The sequence below is a fragment of the Carassius auratus genome, chromosome 47, assembly GCF_003368295.1.
Source record: "Carassius auratus strain Wakin chromosome 47, ASM336829v1, whole genome shotgun sequence".
NCBI classification, from domain to species: Eukaryota; Metazoa; Chordata; class Actinopteri; order Cypriniformes; family Cyprinidae; genus Carassius; species Carassius auratus.
In genome coordinates this window covers 15,344,403-15,369,678 of record NC_039289.1, presented here as the reverse complement: position 1 = coordinate 15,369,678, position 25,276 = coordinate 15,344,403, and the positions used below count along the sequence as shown (strand labels likewise).

Below are 25,276 nucleotides of genomic sequence, written 5' to 3'. Positions count from 1 at the left end.
TTCGGTACATTAGAGGTTTCCCATATAAATTGGGACTATCTGAAGTTTTATCATGTGTTGATCAAATCTTTAAATGTGGGTAATTCTGCATTTGAATGTATTTTCATGTTTTGATCATTTATATATATATATTATTTTTGGTATCTGTGTAATCGTCATGCTTTGACAGACCCATTTATCTAAAGCAAAGTAAGGAAAAATGTATTAATCTTGAATTAAGAACTTGCTAGAATATCACTGCTGAAATGTAACAACCCCCAAAGTTAGTAGGGTGGGAGTTTCCACAGAGACCAAGCCGGGAGGTGGAGAGGACAGCCATTATCATGGCTCCTTCGGAAGCTTTCGTTTTCGTTGTTTTCTTTTCTTTACTAAGTTTATTCAACTATTCGCCTCTCCACACAAGGAAGACGAATTCTGTAACACTGCCCGCAACAGCCGGAAGATGAACGAACATCCCTTGCCACAAAGGACCACGTGGCTCCATGCTCACGCCATCCAGCGCCAGTCTCACGCCACGCACACAGGGCCATGCAAGTATCGTTTTCTATGGAGATTTAAATGCTGCTTTAAAATGTTGCTATGATTTTATCCGTTGTTGGCTTCCAAAAGTTACTGACTATGATTTTCTTACCTGAGCTCATTCTGTGATCTCTCCCTCTTTCATTCTCTCTCTCTCTCTCTCTCTCTCTCTCCCTCAGTTGGATTCCGTTATGTCTTGTAAAAAGTTTACTGTCTGTATTGTTGTACGGCATATTTACTCCGTGTGATTTGTAGCTTGATGTATTATTAGTTCAATTATTAAAAACCCATAAATTCATGATTGCCTTGGCCTCCACCCCACTCACATTACGAGTCACTGAGATGTCTGATCTTTAGCTACAAGCTTTAAATTTAGAAACTAAATTTATCATAAGGATAGTATAATGTTTTCATGGCCAGAGAATATTTTTCCTTGAATTATAAGAAGTGATAACTTTATTGAAAATTGATAGGTCAATCTGGTTTGCTGGACAAACCACTGTTTGATTTGCAGTAATTTACAGTAAGAGATATCACAATAATTGATATGAAAAATGGAATATTGACATATTAATGAGTAAGTTACAGTGCCCTGTAATTAGTTATTGGTATAGACAATTGAGCTATTTTTCATAATCAATACAATTTATTGTAACTGTCATATGAGATATAAATATTAATCATATTCCTGATTAATTATTCAAATTCCCTATATATCATTTGAGTTAATTATTCTGTACAACCCATTGTTGCTACAAGATTGGTGGAGAAACGCGGCCATTTCAAACGTCGTTTTGACTTGTGATTTGATGCAGAAAATCAGCCTGACAAACAATCAGATTCTAAGTCATAATGAAATTGTAATTCCGCTATCTAAACACCAGAGGGAACTCGTGGTTCAGAAATTTCAGGTTACGCCCTGCTTTCTGATTCCAGCTTGCATGAGTGCAAAGTCGCCATCCCGTGGCCGTTTCAGATAATGCGCTCTAATTGCTAATCTAGTTCCCCTTGAGGTATTGAATTAGCTGTTTAAATTCTCGATAAATATTTGCATTTACAGCTTTGCTCGTGCAAATATTATTACAGGGAAACAAAATAATTTTCCCTGCCTTTGACTGTTTACATTTACTTTGAGTTTGGTTCAAACATGATTTGAATTAAAATGTAATTGTTTAATAGTGGAAATCTAGATGCTTCAGGTCAACTACTAATTGACCCATTTAGAAGGTAAGCCATCTAGTGGCAGTCTCCTGTTAAATTGACTAACAGACCTCTGTCTTTTCCATTCTGTTTTGAATTGCATGTCCACTTTTACCCTTTTTGATCTCACCCTGTTTGATTAATTTCATAATTATTAATGATAACTTACAAGCAATCATGGGTTATTATAGGATATTATTCAGATTTTCAATTTTTTAATTCTTACATGCTTATTTAAAATTTTTATTTAAACCAGTTTTGACACTGCGGTTGAGTGTTTGGGGAGCACCAGAGAGGTTGACCTAGCCACTGGTTTCCACCTGAATGACTTCAATTCACCCAGGTGAACCCAATGTGATAAAACCCATCCACTTATTATAAGCCACAGAATATTAGATATTCCCCGGGATATATTTTTTATGTGTTTAACCATTTTGTTTCTTTAAGCCACACCATATTTCTAGGTTTCCTACCCAGATAGCCCACTCACCTGTTGGCCCTATCTTAAAACCTAGCAGTAGGCTTAGGCCTCCTTATTCTCACTAACACATTGTGTTTCTATTGTTTTTATCTAATTTCAAGTGTTGTTTCACTTTGATCTTTTTCTATCCTCTGTTCTGTTGTTATTTGTTTCTTTCATTTCACATAGAGACATTAACCTTGGGAGCCAACACGAAGTTAAATAGTAGAACAACCAGCAGCCGGTGTCATCACACGACCCGCTAGGCTACTGCCTGTCAAATCTCCATTTCAGGTCCTTCGTTGACCCAAGTTAATTGGCTACTTAGCTGTCTGACTGTTTGCATCAGTTAGGCCTAAAATTATCATAAACGGCACAGCCCGTATGAATATAGCTCGTTAAACATAGAACGAACTTGCATTGGTCTTTTTGTGTGTGTGTTGTGCTTCTCTCACCGACAGAGAGTCAGGATGTTCCAGGCATCCAGTCCATCCCCTTCCTGCCCAAGGACGCCAGTAACCTGCAGATCCCAGAGCAACTAAACACCAAGCTAGATGAACTGATGGCACGCGATCCAAACCAAAGCCACTACTACAAAGAACTTGCCAGGATCTTCGGAAGCCTAGTTCACATTCTCGTCGCCCAGGCATGGCTCAGTGAACGGAGCAACATCGCGGAGGAGGCCTGGAAGGACCAGGCCCCAACCCAGAGTCATCTTGATCAGCTCCTCCTCGAGACCCAGAACCAGCACGAGAAAGAGGACGACACAGATTCAGAGCTACAGAAAGGAGTTGAAAGATGTCACAATGCCCTGCAAGATCTTCGCCTGACACAGATCAAAGAGAACAGCTGGAGAGAGAAACCAGCAAAGAACTCAACAAAAACTACAGCAAGGTGACGCTTTCCTAAAAAGAGCAGAGACTGAACTGAAAGAAAGAGACTATAAAACCTGGGCCTGCAAAACACACTTGCAAGCGGCCCGAGCTAAATTCAACAAGCTTACTCTGCAGAGAGACAAGCTCCAAGATGAAGTTGACACTGTTCACACCGAACTGAGATAATCTCAGATTGCAGAGTGGCTGGATCGGAGAAACGCACACCACAAAGTTTCTCCCGGCCCGCCACTCCAACCCTTTCAGCCAAGCACCCAGAGCTGAAAAAGAGGGTGTAAGCTCACGACTCAAGAAATCACCAGCCAGCTTACAAGAACACCTGTCAACAACGGAGGGGAGAGAACCCTTCCAGAGAACGCATGTCACTAAACCCTGCACTGCTTACAGAGAACTTCACAAGCTAGCCAGAAGCATCTCTACATTCAATCCAGATCCTGCAGGAGGACATGACATTCATGCTTCTTTACAAGCCATTGACTTTCATTTGCAAACTGTCGCTAACGTGACAGATGTGAACACATTGTACCTGTTGAAAATCACGTCCAGCCGTGATGTCCATTGTTTTCTGGATCGTCAACCAGAGACTGTCAAAGCGTACTACCAGCAACTGCTACAGACTTTGATTCTTGAATTCTCTGATCCAAACTCAGACCATGGGCTCCTTATTGCTATGGACCTCAAACAGGGCCGATTTGAAAACCCACAGACTTTCTGTAGTCAGCTACGAAAAGCGTACTTCGGGGCATGCAACGAACCAAGTATGGAACAGGATGTCAACTTAAAAACTCTGTTCCTCCTAAACCTACATGCCAGTTGGAGTTTTCATCTCAGAGTCCCAGCATGTCCACGTAACAGGACTACACAAGAGTTACAGAACTTAGCCCACAAAGCTTGCACCAAGCAAAAGACTATTTATGAAAAGACTGTGAAAAACCCCAAAGTCTCTGTCTCTGAGCACTGCTTGGAGTTAACCCTAGATGGCGCCCTACAATACCACAGTCACAGACATTTTTACAGAGAGTCAATACCGTTCCAAGCCAGCAGAGGGCAACACAATCGTGGTGGTGCTCGTCCAATGCACCAGAGCGAGCGATTCCCACCATCCAGGAAACAAAGCCCCGACAGCCTGCAGTAGAACCACTCTCGACATGACACTGGTAAGCTCAATCCTGAGCTCAATCCTGAGCCCACGTCAGAAAAACACAGTGCAGCCACGTCTGAGACAGCAGAGATCCTGAGGGTGCTTCACATGAAAACTCACAAGGAAGATGAGCCAAGCACCCAGAACACTGCCCGTCATCCACAGACCACAGAGCTAACTGTCATAGCACAAGGTGACAACAACACCCAAGCTCCACAGCTGACAACTGCACACCCTGAATGAGACAGCACAGGTCCTCACACCATGTACCACAAACACAAGGTACCAGAAAATGCTGATTTGACTACCTGCCTTCGCAGCGAGCTACACAAGACCGGTCCTTACCACCCACCGATCGTCACACCTGCCCTGATGCCAACATTCCTGTGCAGCCTTGTCAAAAAGGGGGTGGGCCGAAAAGGAGTCAGCATGGAAGACCTGATCGACACAGGATTAAACCTGATGGTGATCTCATCTCACCTTTTCAAAAGATTCCAATTTGAAGCTAAGAGACAAGATCGAACTCTTACACCTCAAACTTATGAACTGAATGTAGGCGTACAGACAGAATGACATCCAGTTTGAACAGGTTGTTTCCATTCACCTGACAATTGTTCTGATGAGTCTAATACATCCCATGTATGTCCCACCAATGAACACTCATACATCTCTCATCGACAAAGACCTGCTAGAACACTTTGACCCTTTTCTGAACTTCAAACAGCCAAAAGACTTTGCTCAAGGATGAGAGCTTCTTTCCCTCCAGCCACACAGGTTGCTAGAGCCAGACTGTCAGGTCACAGAGGTCACGGGATCTCCCACAGAGCCAGACTGTCAGGTCACAGAGGTCACGGGAACCCCAGCACCCAGCCGTGGCTCAACTTCAAATTCATGCCTCTGTACCTTAGTCAACAAACAGGGTACGGTGATACCAGCTTACACCAAAGGGGTCGCTGTTCGGCTCAACCTGCAATGTGGTCAAACCTTACACCACACGCTGGGTTTCTTCCAATCCTCACCTGAATGTGTGGAACTCCACCCTGGCAACCAGTCTACAGTCACTGACAAACAGTGTTGGGGCTAGTTACTCAAAAAAGTAATATATTACATATTACATATTACTCTCAAAAATAGTAATGCCTTACTTTACTTTATTACTCCCTGGAGAAAGTAACTAGTTATATTACTAGTTATATTACTAGTTACATCTTTTTTTCTTAATTACTCTATGATTGCCTGAGATGCATCAGATGGAGGGAGAACATACAAAGGAGGAGTGTTCTTTAGGGTCTTTATCAGTGGCGGCTCCTGCCAATTCTCTCAGGGGGGACAAATGTTTGCTCTATTAATGAGGATAGGTCACCCATTCAATTGATAAATTAACGGGTAGTTAAAGATGTAAAGGGAACCGAACTACTATAGTATTAATTAAAAATAAACTGACATTAGGAATCAATCTCTTGCACTCCTTATTTTTCTATATCCGTGTTAACACTATTCATCAGCATATGAAGACTAACACTAGGATGTGGTTTTTCCAAAAAAATACTTTTTACTTTTCGATTTCAGTTTAATAAGAAATAATTGAAGTCACATAAATCACTGTTTACACAACTCACTTATATTACTGCTCGTCAGTACACCTGTTCTCTAATCAGCGGTTAATTCCATCAGGTGCGTGATTTCACATAGAGCAGCTGTTACTACACAGAGCCGTTATTAACTGAGAAGATGCGCAAATCCAGTTCATTTTCAGCGTTTATTGGCACGGTTGTATGAACATATGGTTCACGCACCTGATGGAATAAACCGCTGATTAGAGAACCGGCTTTACTGAGATGCGCATTAACGAGCGGCCGATCGTGATCGGAGCACTCCTACAAAATAATTACTGAATCTCCACCCGTCGAAACTAGCTTTCTGTTGCTGGGAACCTTCCTCTGAAAAAGAGCTAGCCATTGTTGACGCTTCCATTTTTCCCCATCTGTCTGAGCGTGCCGCTCTGCTGCCGGCTGTCGACCAATCAGTGATGGTAAATGATACCTCGTGCCAAACCCAGACCAATCACTGTTCCATTCACGCCCTCCTTCCCTTCCCTTCTGTTCTCTGTGTTGTGTGCCTTGTGTGTGTGATGAAGGTGCTACTGGCAAATGTAACGCAAGTAACTAGCTTGGGAAAACTGTAATAATATTACCCTTTTCAGACGAGTAATGCCTTACACTACTAGTTACTGAAAAAAGTAATATTATTACAGTAACGCGTTACTTTGTAACGCGTTACACCCAACACTGCTGACAAACAACGCCCCAGACCACTGCATGATACACAAAACATGCTGCGTGCACAGAAAAATATTGTGGGTTGTGCACCGTCTGACATCACAATGCCAGGGCTTGTAATGCCACGGAGCAAAAGGTGGATAATCAATCAATCAATCAATCACCTTTATTTATATAGTGCTTTAAACAAAATACATTGTGTCAAAGCACTGAACAACATTCATTTGGAAAACAGTGTCTCAATAATGCAAAATGATAGTTAAAGGCAGTTCATCATTGAATTCAGTGATGTCATCTCTGTTCAGTTTAAATAGTGTCTGTGCATTTATTTGCAATCAAGTCAATGATATCGCTGTAGATGAAGTGACCCCAACTAAGCAAGCCAGAGGCGACAGCGGCAAGGAACCGAAACTCCATCGGTGACAGAATGGAGAAAAAAACCTTGGGAGAAACCAGGCTCAAACGAGGACATACGGGCTTCTAATGCCAATATATTTCCATGACGCAGCATGTGCTGTGCCACGCAGCACCAGAGCCACTGTCATAACACTGAAGCAAGCGTCATGCAAGCAGTAAGATGTGGCAAAACATGGGCGAGGGCGAGCTGCCACCGACAAAACCGCTGAGACTCCTGACCACCGGTGACAGGGCACACTACCCCAGCACTGTAACCGAATACAGCTGTACAAAGTTCACACTGAGGCCGATGTCAAACACATGTTCAGCCAACATGAGAAAGTGACTGTTACACAAATGGAGTTAAGTGGACACCACCACCCCTCCAAACAGTTCCCGGGAGCTTTGCTCAGAACCGCTGCTGCCGCCAGAATGTTTAACATTGTTATGTCCAGTGTCAATGCAGCGAACCAGATTGTAAACTCCTTTAAACCACTGTTTACTGTCTTCCAGAAGGACTTTACCCAGACTCAGCTGTTTACAGCATTAACAACAGACATGCTGTGGGAGGTTAGCTCCTCCAATGACAGCCTAACCACGAGTAAAACCCCACCATACATGATACCCTTAAGCCTTGTGTTAACTGTGCTGTCTTGTGCCATCACCATGCCAGCTGACCTGCTACAAATACACCTGGCCAACTCTCTGGATAGTGCCTTCTTATGGCACGTCAATCCCAAACAGAGAGAAGTGAATGTGCTCCTGAACCAACCCATCAGTGAGTCAAGCCAAGTCTACAGACCTAAAGACATTGTCAGTGTCAGGATGTGGAAAAGCAACACCCACACCAAGACACACATTCCAGATGTGGTGGCCTTCCACGACAGCGACACACAGCTGTACCTGGCCCCAAACATGCACATGTGTACTTTGACCAAAGACATTCATTATCTCTGCCTTAGCAAACCCTTCCTCAGACACAACGCTGAAGGAATCTGCGAGTTGCAACCCTGGGTCAGCGATACGCGCTGCCCTGCCGAAGCCAAGCCTCGTACACAAGTCACAGAAACGCAAGCAGAGATTGTGGGTAACAGATGGCTCGTCAACACTCCTGTGCGCTCAGCTATACTGACCTACGACCAGCATGACACCGCCCCCCTTGCCAACCTGCTTGACCAAGTACTGAAAGGTACCACCCAACACATTGACATTACTCCCGTCGACACAGCCCTCCAAGCACTGTCTCGACAGCCCGTTCTGAACCCTTCATCTGCGGTCCTAGCCTGGACTGCTGCCGACACTGCACGGTGCATTTCCACTGTCATTGGTCACACCCTGACTCTTGGCGTGACCTTCATCCTATACAGGAGACTCAACGAGATGCAAACCTTTACAGCCAAACTCACGACAACTGTGGCTGGAGGTCTCCGATGGAATCCCCGGAAAGGGGGTGCCAAGTCAAAGACAACACCGAACCTCATCAAGCTGAATCCTCAGCTTCAGGAACCACCTGCCATCATGACCCACCTGCTACATGTCCATCACGATTCACCTGTCATCTGCCCATCCTGATGATTGCCGTCCGATGATGTCTACACAGGGACTTCATCCGATGGAAAGGGGGAGGTGTAACAGATATGCAGGTCATCGATTCATGGGTTAAATTCAGGCATAGAAATGAAACCCTTTTTGCACTAAATGCCTGGCTTGGCGCCAGCCTGGCTGGACTTAAATTATTTTACGATACCCATGCGAGTCTCAAAGGAGACCTGACACCCCCACAAATTCCTTAACACACACACACACACACACAAAAAACGTTCTTAAAGTTCCTTACTTTTGTAAGTCCTTATTAATATGTATTTTGAATGTTTGTGTATTGCATAAAAATTGTTAATCCTGGGTAAATGGTTAAAGTGCTGACTTATAAGTGGAAATGTTTGATTTCATTCTAACTCTTTCTCAAATAGTCATGTTTATGTAACCCCTACTCCTTTGCAGCTCATAAACTTTATGACCCCCTGGGCAACAGGACAGGAAATCTAACCCTTACAAAAGAATGGTAAAATGTACTCAAATGTAGTCTAAATGTATATAGTATTGTTTTTTCGGTACATTAGATGTTTCCCATATAAATTGGGACTATCTGAAGTTTTATCATGAATTAATCAAATCTTTAATTGTGGGTAATTCTGCATTTGAATGTATTTTCATGTTTTACTTTTGGTATCTGTGTAATCGTCATGCTTTGACAGACCCATTTATCTAAAGCAAAGTAAGGAAAAATGTATTAATCTTGAATTAAGAACTTGCTAGAATATCACTGCTGAAATCTAACAACCCCCAAAGTTAGTAGGGTGGGTGTTTCCACAGAAACAAAGGAACTTTCCCTCCGCTTCAGATCGCGGACATTCATTGGTCTTTCACATGAAAAGAGGCGTGAACCATCCCAAGCCATAAGAACCGACGAACAAGATCCGCTTTCTCTTCTCTTCTTCCTGTTCTTCGTTCTCGGACACGCTGCTCTTCTGTTGGACCCTCGTCGCTCCCGCGAGTCCCTTGACGCGGCCTTGGGGGGATCGCCGCCCCCCCCCCCAAGCCGGGAGGCGGAAAGGACAGCCATTATCATGGCTCCTTCGGAAGCTTTCGTTTTCGTTGTTTTCTTTTCTTTTCTTTACTAAGTTTATTCAACTATTCGCCTCTCCACACAAGGAAGACAAATTCTTGAACACTGTCTTATTAAACCTTACAAATACCGCACAATCCCGCAACAGCCGTAAGATGAACGAACACCCCTTGCCACAAAGGACCACGTGGCTCCATGCTCACGCCATCCAGCGCAGCTCACACGCGCGTCACACGCACGTCGCCAGTCTCACGCCACGCACACAGGGCCATGCAAGTATCGTTTTCAATGGAGATTTAAATGCTGCTTTAAAATGTTGCTATGATTTGATCCGTTGTTGGCTTCCAAAAGTTACTGACTATGATTTTCTTACCTGAGCTCATTCTGTGATCTCTCCCTCTTTCATTCTCTCTCTCTCTGTCTCTCTCTCTCTCCTTCTCTCCCTCATTTGGATTCCGTTAGGTCTTGTAAAAAGTTTACTGTCTGTATTGTCGTATGCATATTTACTCTGTGTGATTTGTAGCTTGATGTATTATTAGTTCAGTTATTAAAAACCCATAAATTCATGATTGCCTTGGCCTCCACACCACTCACATTACGAGTCACTGAGATGTCTGATCTTTAGCTACAAGCTTTAAATTTAGAAACTAAATTTATCATAAGGATAGGATAATGTTTTCATGGCCAGAGAATATTTTTCCCTGAATTATAAGAAGTGATAACTTTATTGAAAATTGATAGGTCAATCTGGTTTGCTGGACAAACCACTGTTTGATTTGCAGTAATTTACAGTAAGAGATATCACAATAATTGATATGAAGAATGGAATATTGACATATTAATGAGTAAGTTACAGTGCCCTGTAATTAGTTATTGGTATAGACTATTGAGCTATTTTTCATAATCAATACAATTTATTGTAACTGTCATATGAGATATAAATATTAATCATATTCCTGATTAATTATTCAAATTCCCTATATATCATTTGAGTTAATTATTCTGTACAACCCATTGTTGCTACATTGCATACAGTTAGTGTTGGCGGTATGGTTATGTTCAGGGCAACACTCCACACGCCTGTCCATGCAGCCATGCTTGGACAGAGCGGGGAGAGCAGCAAGACAACCCCCCTGGGCCTGGGGTACAGAACAGAACCATTATAAGCATACATAATTACAATTCTCAATTACATGAGTTGTAAACAAAATGTCATGGAGACTGCTTCCAATGAAGACACTGTAAAGAAAGTCAGATCAGATAAAAGGTTCAGTGGGTGGAGTTGGGGTTGGAAGAGGGAGTTAATTGCAAGCAGCAATGCGATGGAGAGACACTGAATAATGGGAATTTAAATAGACCGCAGGTGATAGGTGTCAAGACTGGATTGGTACACGTCAGTAACAGCTGACTGTCAGCTGATGCAAGCATGACTATCATGACCTGACTGAACTAACGTGATGCTGGATATTTAATTGGTAGAAATTTCTGAGTAACTTTTGTATTATTCTGTAGAATTTGCAACTTAACTGATTAAAGATGTATTTAAACCTCTCTCTCTCTCTCTCTCTCTCTATATATATATATATATATATATATATATATATAGGAAGGATAAGGAAGGAAAACATTCATAATCCACTGAGCTCAAAAGTCTGAGAGAGTAGTTGTGATATAAAAATGTGGATGTAAAATCTCTAGTTCTCACAAAAGTTTCTGACCTGTCAAAGTCATCTGGCAGACTTTTACTGACAAATACTGACAAGTAAATATGTTAAATCTCAGATTTAATTAGAATCAACTTAGCTGAATCTGTATCTTCAAGCTAAAAAGTAAATAAATGAAATTAAATCACAGAGAGGTAGAATAAAGTCAAAATAAAAATAACACAAATAGAACCAACATATGTGAGGAGGAGTAATCCTGAGTCTAAACAGGTGTTAACACAAACAAGAAGTGAAACCAAGACTGAGAGAGAGAGAGGAGTGGTATGAAAGTTACACTTTACACGCACACCTATCAGTCAGTCAGATGCTGACATCTAGCAGTTGAGGTAAATGGATTAGCTTAGCATGTATGGCTGCTAAAAGAGTTAGCTTTGGCTACACACAGTACTTTGTTTATTGTCTGTGAAGTGAGTGCCGTTATCAGATTTACCCAGAAGAGTCTGCTCACAATCCGGTGGTCACATGTTACTAGGAGACCAAGGCAAGCTCACATCATAACCCAGGCGGAGCAGCGATTGGTCTGCTCTGTCAGCATGCATAGAAAACTCACATGTGGTCAGATGAGGTGGGCTCAGTCATGACGTCACATGCAACTCATTCACAAATCAAAACAGCACATTAACTTCACTGGCAATGGTGAATTCATAGTTAGCTACGCTAGAATAACACCATTAATTTGATGTAAATATTTCATTTGAGTGGGTCACTATGAACACAATGATATGTAACACACAATAAGGCCTTAAATCTGTGAAATGAGGAGCATCACTAAGATCACCTACAACAGTACTGAAAGTGGGGATTTCTTCGCCCAAGATCAGACTGATTTATTCTGGTACCATTTATATGGCCTGCTTGTGTGAAGTGCCTTCCTGCTTTAAACGCTCCACCATAATCCCCATTCCAAATAAACCCAAGATAACAGTACTTAACGACTACAGACCTGTGGCTCTAACGTCTGTCATCATGAAGTTGTTTAAAAACTGGTTCTGGCTAATCTGAAGGACATCACTGGACCCTCACTGGACCCCCTGCAGTTTGCTTACCGAGCAAACAGGTCCGTGGATGATGCAATCAACCTGGGATTGCACTTCATCCTGCAACATCTGGACAAAACAGGGACTTATGAGAGGATCCTGTTTGTGGACTTTAGTTCGGATTTCAACACCATCATCCCAACAACCCTCCAGACCAAACTGACCCAGCTCGCTGTTCCTAGCTCTATCTGTCAGTGGATCACCAGCTTTCTGACAGATATGCAACAGTTAGTGAGACTGGGGAAATTCATGTCAAACAGCTGCTCCACCAACACTGGTGCCCCTCAAGGATGTGTTCTCTCCTGTCTGCTCTTCTCCCTGTACACCAACGACTGCACCTCTAAAGACCCCTCTGTCAAGCTCCTGAAGTCTGCAGATGACACTACAGTCATCGGCTTCATACAGGGCAGTGATGAGTCTGCTTACAGACAAGAGGTTGAGCAGCTGACTGTCTGGTGCAGTCTTAACAACCTGGAGCTGAACACGCTCAAAACACCTGAACGTCATTCTGGGGGAGGTCAAGGCAGTCAGAGGCGTGACTAGTTGGCTGAAGTCACGAATAAAACGTCGATAAAAATTGGCAAATCCCAGAAACCTCTGTAGGGCCTTATGGGAATCTGGACTTGGCCAATCTATCACAGCCTTAACTTTGTCAGGATCCATATGCACTCCCTCAGATGAGACGATGTACCCTAAAAAGGGAACGGACTATGCATGAAAAACACATTTCTCCGCCTTGACAAAAAGCCCATTCTCTAGCAACCTCTGAAGCACTCGTCTGACGTGCTGAACGTGTTCCTGGAGAGAAGAGAAAAGGTCAATATGTCATCCAGGTAAACATATATGAATTGATCAACCATATCTCTCAGCACGTCATTGATGAGTTGGATAGCCCGAAAGGCATAACCAAGTATTCAAAGTGTCCCCTGGGGCTATTAAATGCGGTCTTCCATTCATCCCCCTTCCTTATGCGAACCAAATGATAAGCGTTACGTAAATCCAATTTTGTGAAGATGGATGCTCCCTGTAATCGTTCGAAAGCTGAAAACATCAACGGCAAATGATAAGTATTCTTTACCGTGATGTTGTTCAACCCTCGATAATCAATGCACGGTCGCAGAGACCCATGATTCTTCCCCACAAAAAAGAACCCCTCCCCCGCTGGAGATGAGGAAGGTCTAATGAATTTGGATGCTAGAGAATCAGAAATATATTTCTCCATAGCCTCCCTCTCTGGAACAGAAAGTGAATATAACTTGCCCTTAGGCGGAGACTCACTAAGTCTATGGCACAGTCATAGGGACGATGTGGAGGAAGAGAAGCAGCACGAGACTTACTGAACACTTCTCTCAGGTCCTGGTACTCTTTGGGCACGTTAGATAAATTCACTGCCTCCTCCTGAAAAACAGACACAGGTACAGACAAACACGCAGACACTAGACATGACTCATGACACGTATTACTCCACATGGATACAGAATTGTGCCCCCAATCGACTCTAGGATTATGCTGAGTGAACCAAGGATGACCAAGTACGATAGGTGCCAGAGGTGAGTTCATGAGGAATGTTATAGTCTCGGTGTGGTTGCCAGACGTGATGAGAGTAATGGGTTCAGTTGCATGTGAAATGCTGGGAAGCTGTTCTCCATTAAGAGCATTTACAGATATCTTGTACGTGAGGGGGGTGGTAGGAATGTGAAGATGGTGAGCCAGTTCTAAATCCATAAAATTACCTTCAACCCCTGAATCCAGTAAGGCCTGGGTTTCGTGTGTGTTGGTTGCACACCTTAGTCTTACTGGAAGGAGAGTAGATGATGATGGTGAGGATGAGGTCTTCTCGGCGGAGATCCCACCCGATAGTAGCCTCATAGTTACTACCGGGCTTGATCTTTTAAAGGGCACGAGTGGATGAAGTGGCCCCCCTCCCGCAGTATAGGCACAGTCCTTGGGACCTCCGCCGTTCTTTCTCCTCCTGGGAAAGCACAAACGCCACTTTGGATCATTCCTGATTGAACGTTTGAGGTTGTGATGCAAAGTGCATAGAACATCGGGTCAAGAAAGCTCTGCAAAACTCTGGTTCACCTGCATATCCTTCTGGTGTCGGCAGTCTCGGTTCTCGCCATGTTGTTCTCCTCTTGGGTGTCCATTCTAGCGATGCTTCGAGCCGCAAACTCGTCCCACGTGGTAGCGCCTGCTACATCCATGAGGGTCAGATCGTTCTGTCACGTAAGACAGAAACAGGATGTAAATGCAAAATGCTGTTTATTAATTCACCACAAAGATCAGAATTGACGAAGTAACACAGAAGTACAGGTGGGCGGACACAATGCAGGGTGGAACGGTGATGCAGGGACTTCGATGGACAACTGGTGGTGGTGCTCAGTCCAGTGATGATCCCTCGAATGATTCCCGGTAAGTGTAGTAATCCTCGTGACGGTGTTTGGTGATCCAATGCTGAGTGGAGATCCAGGGAAGAACGACGACAACACAGGGACTCCAACCGACTATACAGACACGGGAACAGGTACAGGAACACACCGGGAAGAACAACGATCTGACAACATGAAAAAAGGGTTACTGAACTTATAAAGGGAACAAACAATTGAATCCAGCTGGCGCTGCTGATCATCGCTGATCAGTGACCACGCCCACAGGCACACACACACAACAGCACACTAGACGAGAGAAAGAGAGTGAATTCATGAACCGTGACACACACACACACACATGCAAATAGTTGACATAGGAAAAAGGGGTTGAAGCTTAAACAGTAAAGAGATTATAAATAAAAACATGCAGCTATAGTACAATTTTATATTCAGCATATCTACAGCCTGAATGAAACATCCGTTTCTTAGTTCAAAAAAACCTTTGTAAAAGGTGCATATGATAAATAATGAATCAATTATTACGACTAAGTTTTCAAGTCTTGCTATGTAAAGATTCTTTGTTAAGGATTCCTGATGCACTTTGGGGCTCCAGTTGGTCTCTGCTGAAGTGAATTGATGAGACCAGTTCGAATCAGAGGATCTTGGTGAATGAATAGTCAAAGCCAAAGCCTGGCACAAGCTTAGTGTGGTTTTGAAGTCTCTCAGTTCAGCATCTTCTCCTGTAATTCCTGAATACAAAAGTACCGCCTGATCTGGTGATCAGTGATCTATATAGGGGGATGAAGTTACACCCTCAGGATTTGAGTGAGCCAATGAGGAATGGTATCTTTTGGAGGGAAGTTTTGAAACTCTTTTTTCTTAGTATGGTGTCTAGCATATGAAATTAGATTGGGGGGTTCAAGAGAATAATATTTTAAGATTATTATAAAAATAATGTGTTGCCTAGGTATCAACATATAATATATACCCTCATTTTGTCACGGTTCATGAATGCACCGTTTCCTGCTCGTCTCATTTTACGTCATGTTGATTGTTTCATGTGGGTGTTACGCAGGTCATTCCACCAGCCTACTTAATGCCCTGTCTTCCGTCTCTTGTTTGTCAGATCGTTGTTTGAGGTCCTCTGTGCTTCTTGTCTGTGTTCCATCTGCTCAGCTATTCATTGTGGTGCTTCTTGTCTGTGTTCCATCTGCTCAGCTATTCATTGTGTCTTGTTCCTGTTCGGTCGTTGTTGGATTAGCAGTCATCTCACGGATCCCTCACCATCACCCACCTGCACACTCAATCACCTCCTCACCAGTCTGTGCTGGCATCGAGGTCCCTGCGTCACCCACCATCAATCCAGCCTGGCTATACTTCTCTAATTAAGCATCATTTACTTGCAACTTGCTTCCTGTCCTTAATGCGATCGTGACAGAACGATCTGACCACCCATGGAAGCAGCAAGTAGCCCATTATCGGCGTTGGAAGAGTTCCTCAGCGCCAGTGCTCGCACTGTTCAGGTTTTGGTGGCACAGGTGTCCAAGCTCACTCAGTAATTACAGCTTCTGCGAGCCCCCACTGTGCCACTCACACCACCTGTTCCTCCCACACCATCGGAGACTCCCTCCCAGCCCGAACCACGCCTTCCCATTCCGGAAACCTACTCTGGTGAGCCTAATTTCCGTAGAGCTTTCCTAACATGATGCGATATGCACTTCTCTCTTAAACCCAGGACCTTCTCCAACAAACAAACCAAGGTGTCGTTCGTGCTGATACTGCTTACTGGGAGGGCGGCATTATGGGGAACGGCGGTGTGGGAGAATCAAGATCCATGCTGCGCCTCATTCCAGACACTCGCCACCGAGATGAAGCGGCTCTTTGATCAAGCCGTCACCGGGAGAGAGGCGGCTAGGAAGCTAGCCGAATTACGTCAAGGAGAGAGATCAGTTTCGGATTTCTCTGTTGACTCTCTGTTCTCTGGTTGACCGCGTCAAGAGGGAAATCTACACCCTGGACCTTCCAACCTCACTCAATGGACTCTGGGTCTGTGCTTCTACTGCAGTGGGACCGGTCATCACGCCTACATCTGTCCGGTAAAAGGCCAAGCCCGGTAGTAAGTATGAGGCTACCATCGGGTGGGATCTCCACCGAGAAGACATCATCATCTACGCTCCTCCCGGTAAGACAAAGATGGTCAGCACGACTTCACGACTGTCAAGCACTTCTGGACTTCAGGGCTGAAGGTAATTTCATGGACTATGCACTTGCACGCAGACTTCAAATTCCCCTCAGACCCCTCACTCACGGTTCACCCCCTCAATGGAGAAAGACACATCACTGAAAAAATTACCCTCAGCCAAGGACACAGCGTTGACCGTCGTAGATTACGTCTTTCATTTACATTCCAATTTGTGTCCAAATTTTGGCGTGAATTTTTTTGATTACTGGGAGCAACTGTAAGTCTGTCCTCAGGGTTTCATCCCCAGAACAATGGTCAAACCCAGAGAGCCAACCAAGATTTGGAAAGGGTGTTGCGATGTTTGGTCTCCAAGAATCCTTCCTCCTGGAGCCAACAACTGTCAGTGGTGGAGTACCCCCAAAATTCCCAACAGAATTTTGTTACACGAACATTTTTTAAATATTCAGGGTTGGTTCTGGAAACTTTAAAAGTTATGATGTTCCTCAAACATTCTTTAAACTTTTTATTTTTATTTAAAATTGAGTATTCTAGGAATGTCGATTTCTAGCATTCCAAAAACATAAAAAATATCCGGTTTCCATAATGTAGAATGTTATTAAACCTGTTAGCCAGCACCCCCCATTATGGGACTCAGAGCTGAAAGTGCCCTACCTAACTTAAAATTGTAACAGCTCCTTCAGTGTTACACACATCATTTTGGTGTCTTTGGAAAGAAGACTCTTTGCGCTGTACTTTTTATCAACCAGAGTTGATAATGCTCAAAAATATTAAAAGTTATAGACCCTTAAGTGAAATACATGAAATCAGTCCTGGAGCAATTTAAAAAAATAATGGGTTGAAAGTCAAATGTCTAATGAGTTTCTATTTCAAATCTGAAGACGATACCATGAAAAACTAGATAAGTATACAGCGCGCTGCTAAGAGTCCCACTACTTCTATTCCATGTGTTTCTCTGCACAGACTCGGTGCACCCAGGAACTGATCCTCTCAGATGTCCTTCACTCCGGCGCTGTGACACCACGGACCCTTTGTGCATCCACAGCGGAGGTCGTGAGCCATGCCCCGGGGAACGACTACTCCCCCTCCGGTCTTCGAGATCCCCACCCGGAACCGATTTGATCCCCTCTGCGAGACAGAGCGTGGAGCTGTGATCGTAGGAGACTCCATCGTCCGACACGTCCTTTCTACATTAGCAGAAGGTAAAGTGCACACTCACTGTTTCCCTGGTGCTTGTGTTCTCATTGTTTCTGCGCAGATACCCGCGATCCTGAAGGCCGACCAGAGCCCCAGAGCGGTTGTGCTTCATACAGGAGTTAACAACACCACACTGCGGCAGACAGAGATGCTGAAGAGGGACTTCAGGAGCCTGACCGAGATGGTTCACAGCATGACACCCGTCGTCATGTCAGGACCACTTTCCACTTATCAACAAGGACACGAAAGGTTCCGTAGACTTGTTGCTTAAAATGAATGGTTATTGTCATGGTGTAAAGAACAGAAACTGATATTTGTTAATAATTGGAATCTTTTCTGGGACCGCCCTATGCTTTTTCGCACTGATGGTGTGCACCCCAGCAGACTTCTCTCAGACAACATCTCCAGAACACTTTGCTCCATATGACTAGTAAGCCAATTCTCAAATAACTATTATGATGAAGTTTGTTCCGTGTAAATGAAAAGAGTAATTGTGCTGTACAAACTTTTAACACTGTTCCTCGAATAGTGGGGTCAAAATATATAAAAAAATCTTATCATGATTAAACCAGAAAAATGTAAAATAAATGAATCCAAAAAAAAAACAAGTACATAAACATTAGATCATTCACACCCAAAGCAGTTATTGTAAATTAAATGATCACAGATAATAGTTTTGATGTACTCTGCTTGACTGAAATCTGGCTAAAACCAAATGACTATATTGGTCTAAATGAGTCTACTCCACCAAACTACTTTTATAACCATGAGCCCCATGAATCTAGTCGTGGCAGAAGTGTTGCAGCAATATATAGTGATATTCTCAATGTTACCCAGAAAACAGGATACAGGTTTAACTTATTCAAAATCCACTGCTTAAAGGGGGGGGGGGTATTTTGTATTTTTTTTTTTTTTTTAAATGCTATTTTTTATTACACTGTTAAAGAGTTGGATTCCCATGCTAAGCATGGACAAAGTTAAAAAAATTAAGTTGTACGTTTGAAGGAGTATTTTTGCTCCCAAAATATGGCTCTGTGTGACGTTAGATGGAGCAGAATTTCCTAATATGGGTCCTAAGGGCACGTCTGCAGGAAGAGCACGCGCTCCCGTATAGCAGAGCACTGAGAGCACAACAGACTTCACTGATCAGAGCGGGAGCGTCGCCAAATGTCACAAAAGAAGTGTGTTTTTGGTTGCCAGGGCAAGACAACCCTGCACAGATTACCAAAAAAAAAAAACAGCATTAAGGGACCAGTGGACAGAGTTTATTTTTACAGAGCATCAACGGAGTTGTGCAAGTGTTTTTGTTTGTTCCCTGCATTTCGAAGATGCTTGTTTTACAAACAAGGCCCAGTTTTATACCGGATTTGCATATCGTTTATTTCTTAAGGATGATGCAATCCCAACGAAAAAGGGCCACAATCGTGTGTTGGAACCGCAGGCGGTGAGTAAAACTGCTTCAAATATCTCTGCCTCCTTGTTAGTGCGTCCGCCCCCCATGCCGGAGACCTGGGTTCAAGCCCCGCTCGGAACGAGTCGTTACTGCTGCTGCTCTCGTTCGGTTTCAGCCTCGGGATCTGATTCTGGATCATAAATAAACGGCTGAATCTGACTGTTAGTCATGGTTTGTTTTGAATGATGTTTTTTTTTTTTCTCACGGTAATGTCACGGTACAGACTATCTTTCTCTTATAAATATAATAAAACTAAAGACTTTTTGGAGCTATGAAGGATGCAGTACTACTCTATAGGTACTCAAGATTAACAGGATATTGAGTGAAAATGAGCATTTCACCCCCCCTTTAATGTTACACTGTCAGATATGCAAAATAAATCTATTGTGTCTCTTGCTCTGGCTATTGTATTTAGACCATTAGGGCCATATACAGAATTCCTAAAAGAATTTGCAGATTTCCTCTCAGACCTTATGGTTACAGTTGATAAAGCACTAATCATAGCAGATTTTAATATTACCATTGAGAATACAAATTATGCATTAGGATTTACCAAAAAAAAAAAAACAGCATTAAGGGACCAGTGGACAGAGTTTATTTTTACAGAGCATCAACGGAGTTGTGCAAGTGTTTTTGTTTGTTCCCTGCATTTCGAAGATGTTTACTGACCTAATAAACTCTTTTAAAGTCAAGCAAAATGTCACCGGGCCCACTCATTGTTTTAATCATACACTGGATTTAATTATATTTCATGGAATCGATCTTACTGATAGATATCGTACCTCAAAGTGATAATGTTACCAACCATTTCCTTGTATCGTCCATGCTGCGTATCACCATATGGCTGGTAATATTATTAGAAAATACGGGATTAGTTTCCACTGTTATGCTGATGATACTGAACTATTTATCTCAATAGAGATAACTTCTTAATTATCTAAGCTGTGTTAAAAATTTAAAAGAATGGATGACCAATTATTTTCTCCTATTAAATTCTGATAAGACAGAGATATTACTTATTGCACCAAAAAGCATTACACGACTACAGTTTGCAACTAGATGGATGTACTGTTACTTCCTCTACAGTCAAAAATCTGGGTGTTATATTAGACAGCAACTTGTTTTCTGAAAATCATATTTCCCATGTTACAAAAACAGCATTTTTCCATGTTAGAAACATTGCCAGCCTACGAAATATGTAACTTGTTTCTTATGCAGAAAATCTAGTTCATGCATTTATGACCTCTATACTGGACTATTGTAATGCACTTCTAGGTGATTATCCAGCATCGTCAATAAACAAGCAACAGGTCGTCCAAAATGCAGCGGCTAGAATCCTTACGAGGTCAAGAAAATATGATCATATTAGCCAAATTTTACAGTCTCTCCCCTGGCTACCTATTAATTTCTGTATCAGTTACAAATTATTATTACTTACCTATAAGGTCCTAAATGGTTTAGCTCCTGTGTACCTAACTAGCCTTATACCATGCTACAGTTCATCACGCTCCCTAAGGTCACAAAACACTGGACTTTTGGTAGTTCCTAGGATAGCAAAGTCCACTAAAGAAGGTAGAGTTTTTTTTGCATTTGGCTCCCAAACTCTGGAATAGCCTTCCTCATAATGTTCCGGGATCAGATACACTCTCTCTGTTTAAATCTAGATTAAAAACACATCTCTTTCACCAAGCAGTCGAATAATGCATCTCATAATTTGTGACTGCAGTTGTATCTGATCAAATGCGCATTATTATTCTTTAGCTGGAGTAAAACTAATTCATTTTACTTTGTTGGAACAGAAGCTACGCTAATTATGTCTCTATTTGTTTCTCTGTTTTGCCACGGGTTTTCACAAACTCCAGTCTGGATCCAGAACACCTGAGAAGAGATGATGCTGACCCCTCATAGGACCCCAGATGACGCTAACCCTGAAACATCATACAGAACTAACAATTATTGCTACTTACTATGCAGTCACATTATAATTGCTGTCAATAGTGTTCATCACCTGGTTGACTGTCTTATATTAATTTTTTCTGAAAATTCCTTTCATATGAACATGAACTGACAGTCACCACTTATAAGCTACTAATTAATATTGTAGAAACTTAATTTTCTGTAAAGTTGCTTTGCAGTGATTTGTATCGTAAAAAGCGCTATATAAATAAACTTGAATTGAATTGAAATTCTGTCTGTGACACTGTATGCTACAAAACCATGCCGTTTTTTTTACTACCAAGCAGTTTCTGAGCATGAATTATTCCATAATGGACACAACCGAATCTGACCTCGAGTGCTCGTCTGAAACATCTACTAGCCCACAACTCCAACCACAGGCTTCTCAAGAGGTCACTTCAATGACTAGTGAACTTCCAGCCAATCAGCAACCTTGGGAAACCCCCTAAGGAACTCGATGCAAAGATTAATTAAGTGTTTGATGGCTGTTTATGTCTATGCAAATTTCACATGTTCAGTCTCTTAAACTCATTCTTTCCTGACTTTCTATATTCCTGCAACTTGTGTGAATGTGTGTGTGCTTATGTGTTAGATTAGTTTATATGTCTCAGATTAATCTAATAATGTGTTACTCATATTGAAAAGAGAAGTATCTTGTGTTTTGCGCTTACAATTTAATGTCTTAAACTGCCGATCTTGTTACTGTGCTAATTAACAGTGTTTTCACTATACTTGGATATCAATATTGACTGCAGAGTTGATGTTATACATCTCATTCAATGAATCACTGGCTGTCTCAGTGATCAGCTGTAAAACAGTGATTCTTTCCAAATTCCCTTTAAAACCTTAAATTATTCCTTTTTTAGCTAAACTGACCTGTTTCCCTTACAATTAATAATAATGATTGTTAAGTTATCTGTAACATGGATGATGAACTTAGAGATGAGGGAGGCAAGACAAACAAAACCTCAATGTCATGGTGAATTCTGCTAATAGTTAGAGTGACATGACATTTCTCATATCTCTCTTTTATATTTGTTTTGGATGTCATTTACATTGGCAAGTACCTCACTAAACTATTTGCTTATTTCCCTTTGCACTGAATATTATAAAGGTCGGGACAAGTGAGGAGAACTTTTACTTGGTTGAAGATTTAGGTTTCGTTTCCATGTGCAGCATGAGAAAACTGGTAATATTAGCCGCTTTGGTCTCGGCTCTACACGCAGCCAGCTTCCCAACAGACACTGATGTGGTATATAAGTGCCAAGAAGATCAGGACAACATTGCTACTTTAGCAGCTGAGCAGTTCATTAATGATCATCACCACCATGGATACAAATTCAAATTAGTTTCACTGGACAGTCGCAGTGCAGATGAGAAGGTGAGGTTTTGCATAATAGGTATTAGTATGTAGCATTTATAGGTAAAATTTTTTTTGTACATTTTGATTGCTGCTGAAATAATAATTAAAAATCTTTAATATCATAAAAATATTTGTTTAAATGCACTTTTATCATTTTATCATTCTCTTAATTATTTATTATTAAACAACCATTTTATAGCCAATATAATAAGATATACATCACAATATATTTAAATATGTAGGAAAATTAACATTTTTGCAACAATGTGATATTATATTTTAAGTGGCTAATGTCATTCTTAATTTAACTATTAATATTATTATTATTATTATTATTATTATTATTATTTTTTTTTTTTTTACATTTGTACAGATTAATGAAAAACATTCCAGACAGACAAGTGCAATAAGTCATTTATTTACTGCAAAAAAGGCTGTACCAAAACACAATGTGTTTCAGTCACAGTCCTCTCTTAAAATACTATCCTGATGCTCTCTGTCAAGGTGCGCATTTCTCATTCAAATACTGTGTCACCTACATATACTGTATGTACTATTTTTGTAGAGAAAAAAGTACATATTTTTGAGTTATTAGCAGAGGAGCAGGCAATCTTTGGGACCTACTACTTCATCATAATTGTGCATCTTTAATGGACCATTCCTTTGCTTAGTTATGTGCATCCTGTCACGATTTAAACCAGGGGTCTAGCTAGTTCAGGTGGGTTTCATCAGGGTTGGAGCTAAACTATTCAGGACTCCGGCTCTCCAGTGCAGAGTTGGAGATCCCTTGAATTGTCCTGTCAAATTTGTCTTTATAAAAGTTCACAATGTTGTTACATATGAAATATAACATGGACAACATAAAAACATTTTTTCATCAGGTTAGATATTCATTATTTAACCTGATCACTCAAACACGTTTTTCTACCTGTCCACCGGTCTCGCATATCCACCACGTTTTTAGTTTTTTTATTACATTTTTATTTGTATTTGTAGTTCTAATTGAATCTTCATCCAACGTGCAATGAGTTCTTGGAAATATTTACCATTAGAGTGTGCACAGACCTTTGAATTCCTACCGGAAGTAGTAAACCATCCGGGTACCTTTGGAATACTCATTTCAACATACTTTGATTTGGGAGACTCTGATTCTAATTTCTAATACTTTATAGGATGGATAATATAGAATGTAATAGGACTTGGGACACAGCAAAACATATCATCCAAATCATGGCACGGCAAGGCATCTGTGATGAAGCAGACCAATGAGCGTTTGGTTTCACTGCTGTAAAAGCTTCCAAAAATTAGTTACTTTTGAACTTAACAAGTGCATCAGTGTGGGCTTTTTGAGCTTAAGGCCAAAGTATAAAAAGGCAACTCTCTAAGCAATGTTGCCGGGCAATGTTGCAGTCAACTAGCAACCAGGTGAGACACAGGGCCCATAACCGATCTAAAGTATCTAAGGTCATTCTTGATGGAAAAGTACTCAAGCAACATCACTCGGAAACATTACTCAAAAAGTTGCCCCACCTTTAGAAATGGAACAACAACAAAATAGCAGAGACTGCAAAAATAACACATCGCTGCATTGACAAGCATTTGTCTGAGAGGATTATGAGATAGCACCTGTATAGCATAGTTTAAAATAGATTCTCTCATTGTCTGTCCTGATCATACGTTTTCCAGTTCTTCAGCATCTGCCAAAGACAAAGACTATTATTCAAGATAAGTCCTATAATATCATCAGCTTCCTAATTTCTCACCTGCTTGCTCTCCTGAGCTCTGCCATCTGCATTAACAAACTGTGAATCATAGTACCAGTGTTGTCTTCTTCTGTTCGCTGACAAAGAAGATGAAGATTGCTGAATAAAGACTTTAATTTTAATTTAATTATGAAGGTTTAAATGACAGCTTATGAATAAAATGGATTATTTTTGTGATTTCATGTAGCAATTTTAGTGTATTTTATGGTTTTACAGTCACAGCATGACAGAAAATACGCCTTTTGTGACCCATGTTAAAAAAATGACATAAGAAATGATTAAGTAATTGCAGAAATGTATATTTATTTTAAGGTATTAAGTTGATGATACACAGGGAAACTTTTGGAGCAATGTTGCTGGCCAATGTTGCTGTGAGATGTTGCTAGAGAGATGACAATTTCTCATTAAGAATGAGAAACAAATTTCAATCAGGATACTTCTGATCGGATGTGAGCCCTGTGTCTCACCTGGTTGCCTGTGGACATTGCCCAGCAAAATTTGTTTATTGTTCATCCTTGATTAGTCTCCCTAGATGAATCTTAATAAAGGGATATTTCCCCCAAAAATCTAAATTAGGTCATTAATAATTCACCCTCATGTCGTTCCAAACCAGTGAGACCACCGTTTATCTTTGGAACACAGTTTAAGATATTTTAGATTTAGTCCGAGAGCTCTCAGTCCCTCCATTGAAGCTGTGTGT

The 25,276-nt window shown here is 41.6% G+C and overlaps 1 protein-coding gene and 1 long non-coding RNA gene across 2 annotated transcripts in view; both read left to right on the top strand.

Annotated features, from left to right (window-relative positions):
- The first annotated feature begins 17,661 nt into the window (after positions 1–17,661).
- Positions 17,662–21,645, top strand: LOC113065218 (uncharacterized). The gene is made up of 3 exons (XR_003278954.1): positions 17,662–18,290; positions 18,426–18,471; positions 21,357–21,645. It is a non-coding gene; the product is annotated as an uncharacterized LOC113065218 (long non-coding RNA).
- A 962-nt stretch (positions 21,646–22,607) lies between these two features.
- LOC113065217 (zinc finger CCCH domain-containing protein 13-like) overlaps positions 22,608–25,276 on the top strand; it is a 45,553-nt gene continuing 42,884 nt past the window's right edge. The window contains exon 1 of the mRNA XM_026236483.1: positions 22,608–22,831. Coding sequence (XP_026092268.1) covers positions 22,619–22,831 — 213 coding nt within the window. The 5' untranslated portion in view covers positions 22,608–22,618. The remainder of the gene's footprint in view (positions 22,832–25,276) is intronic.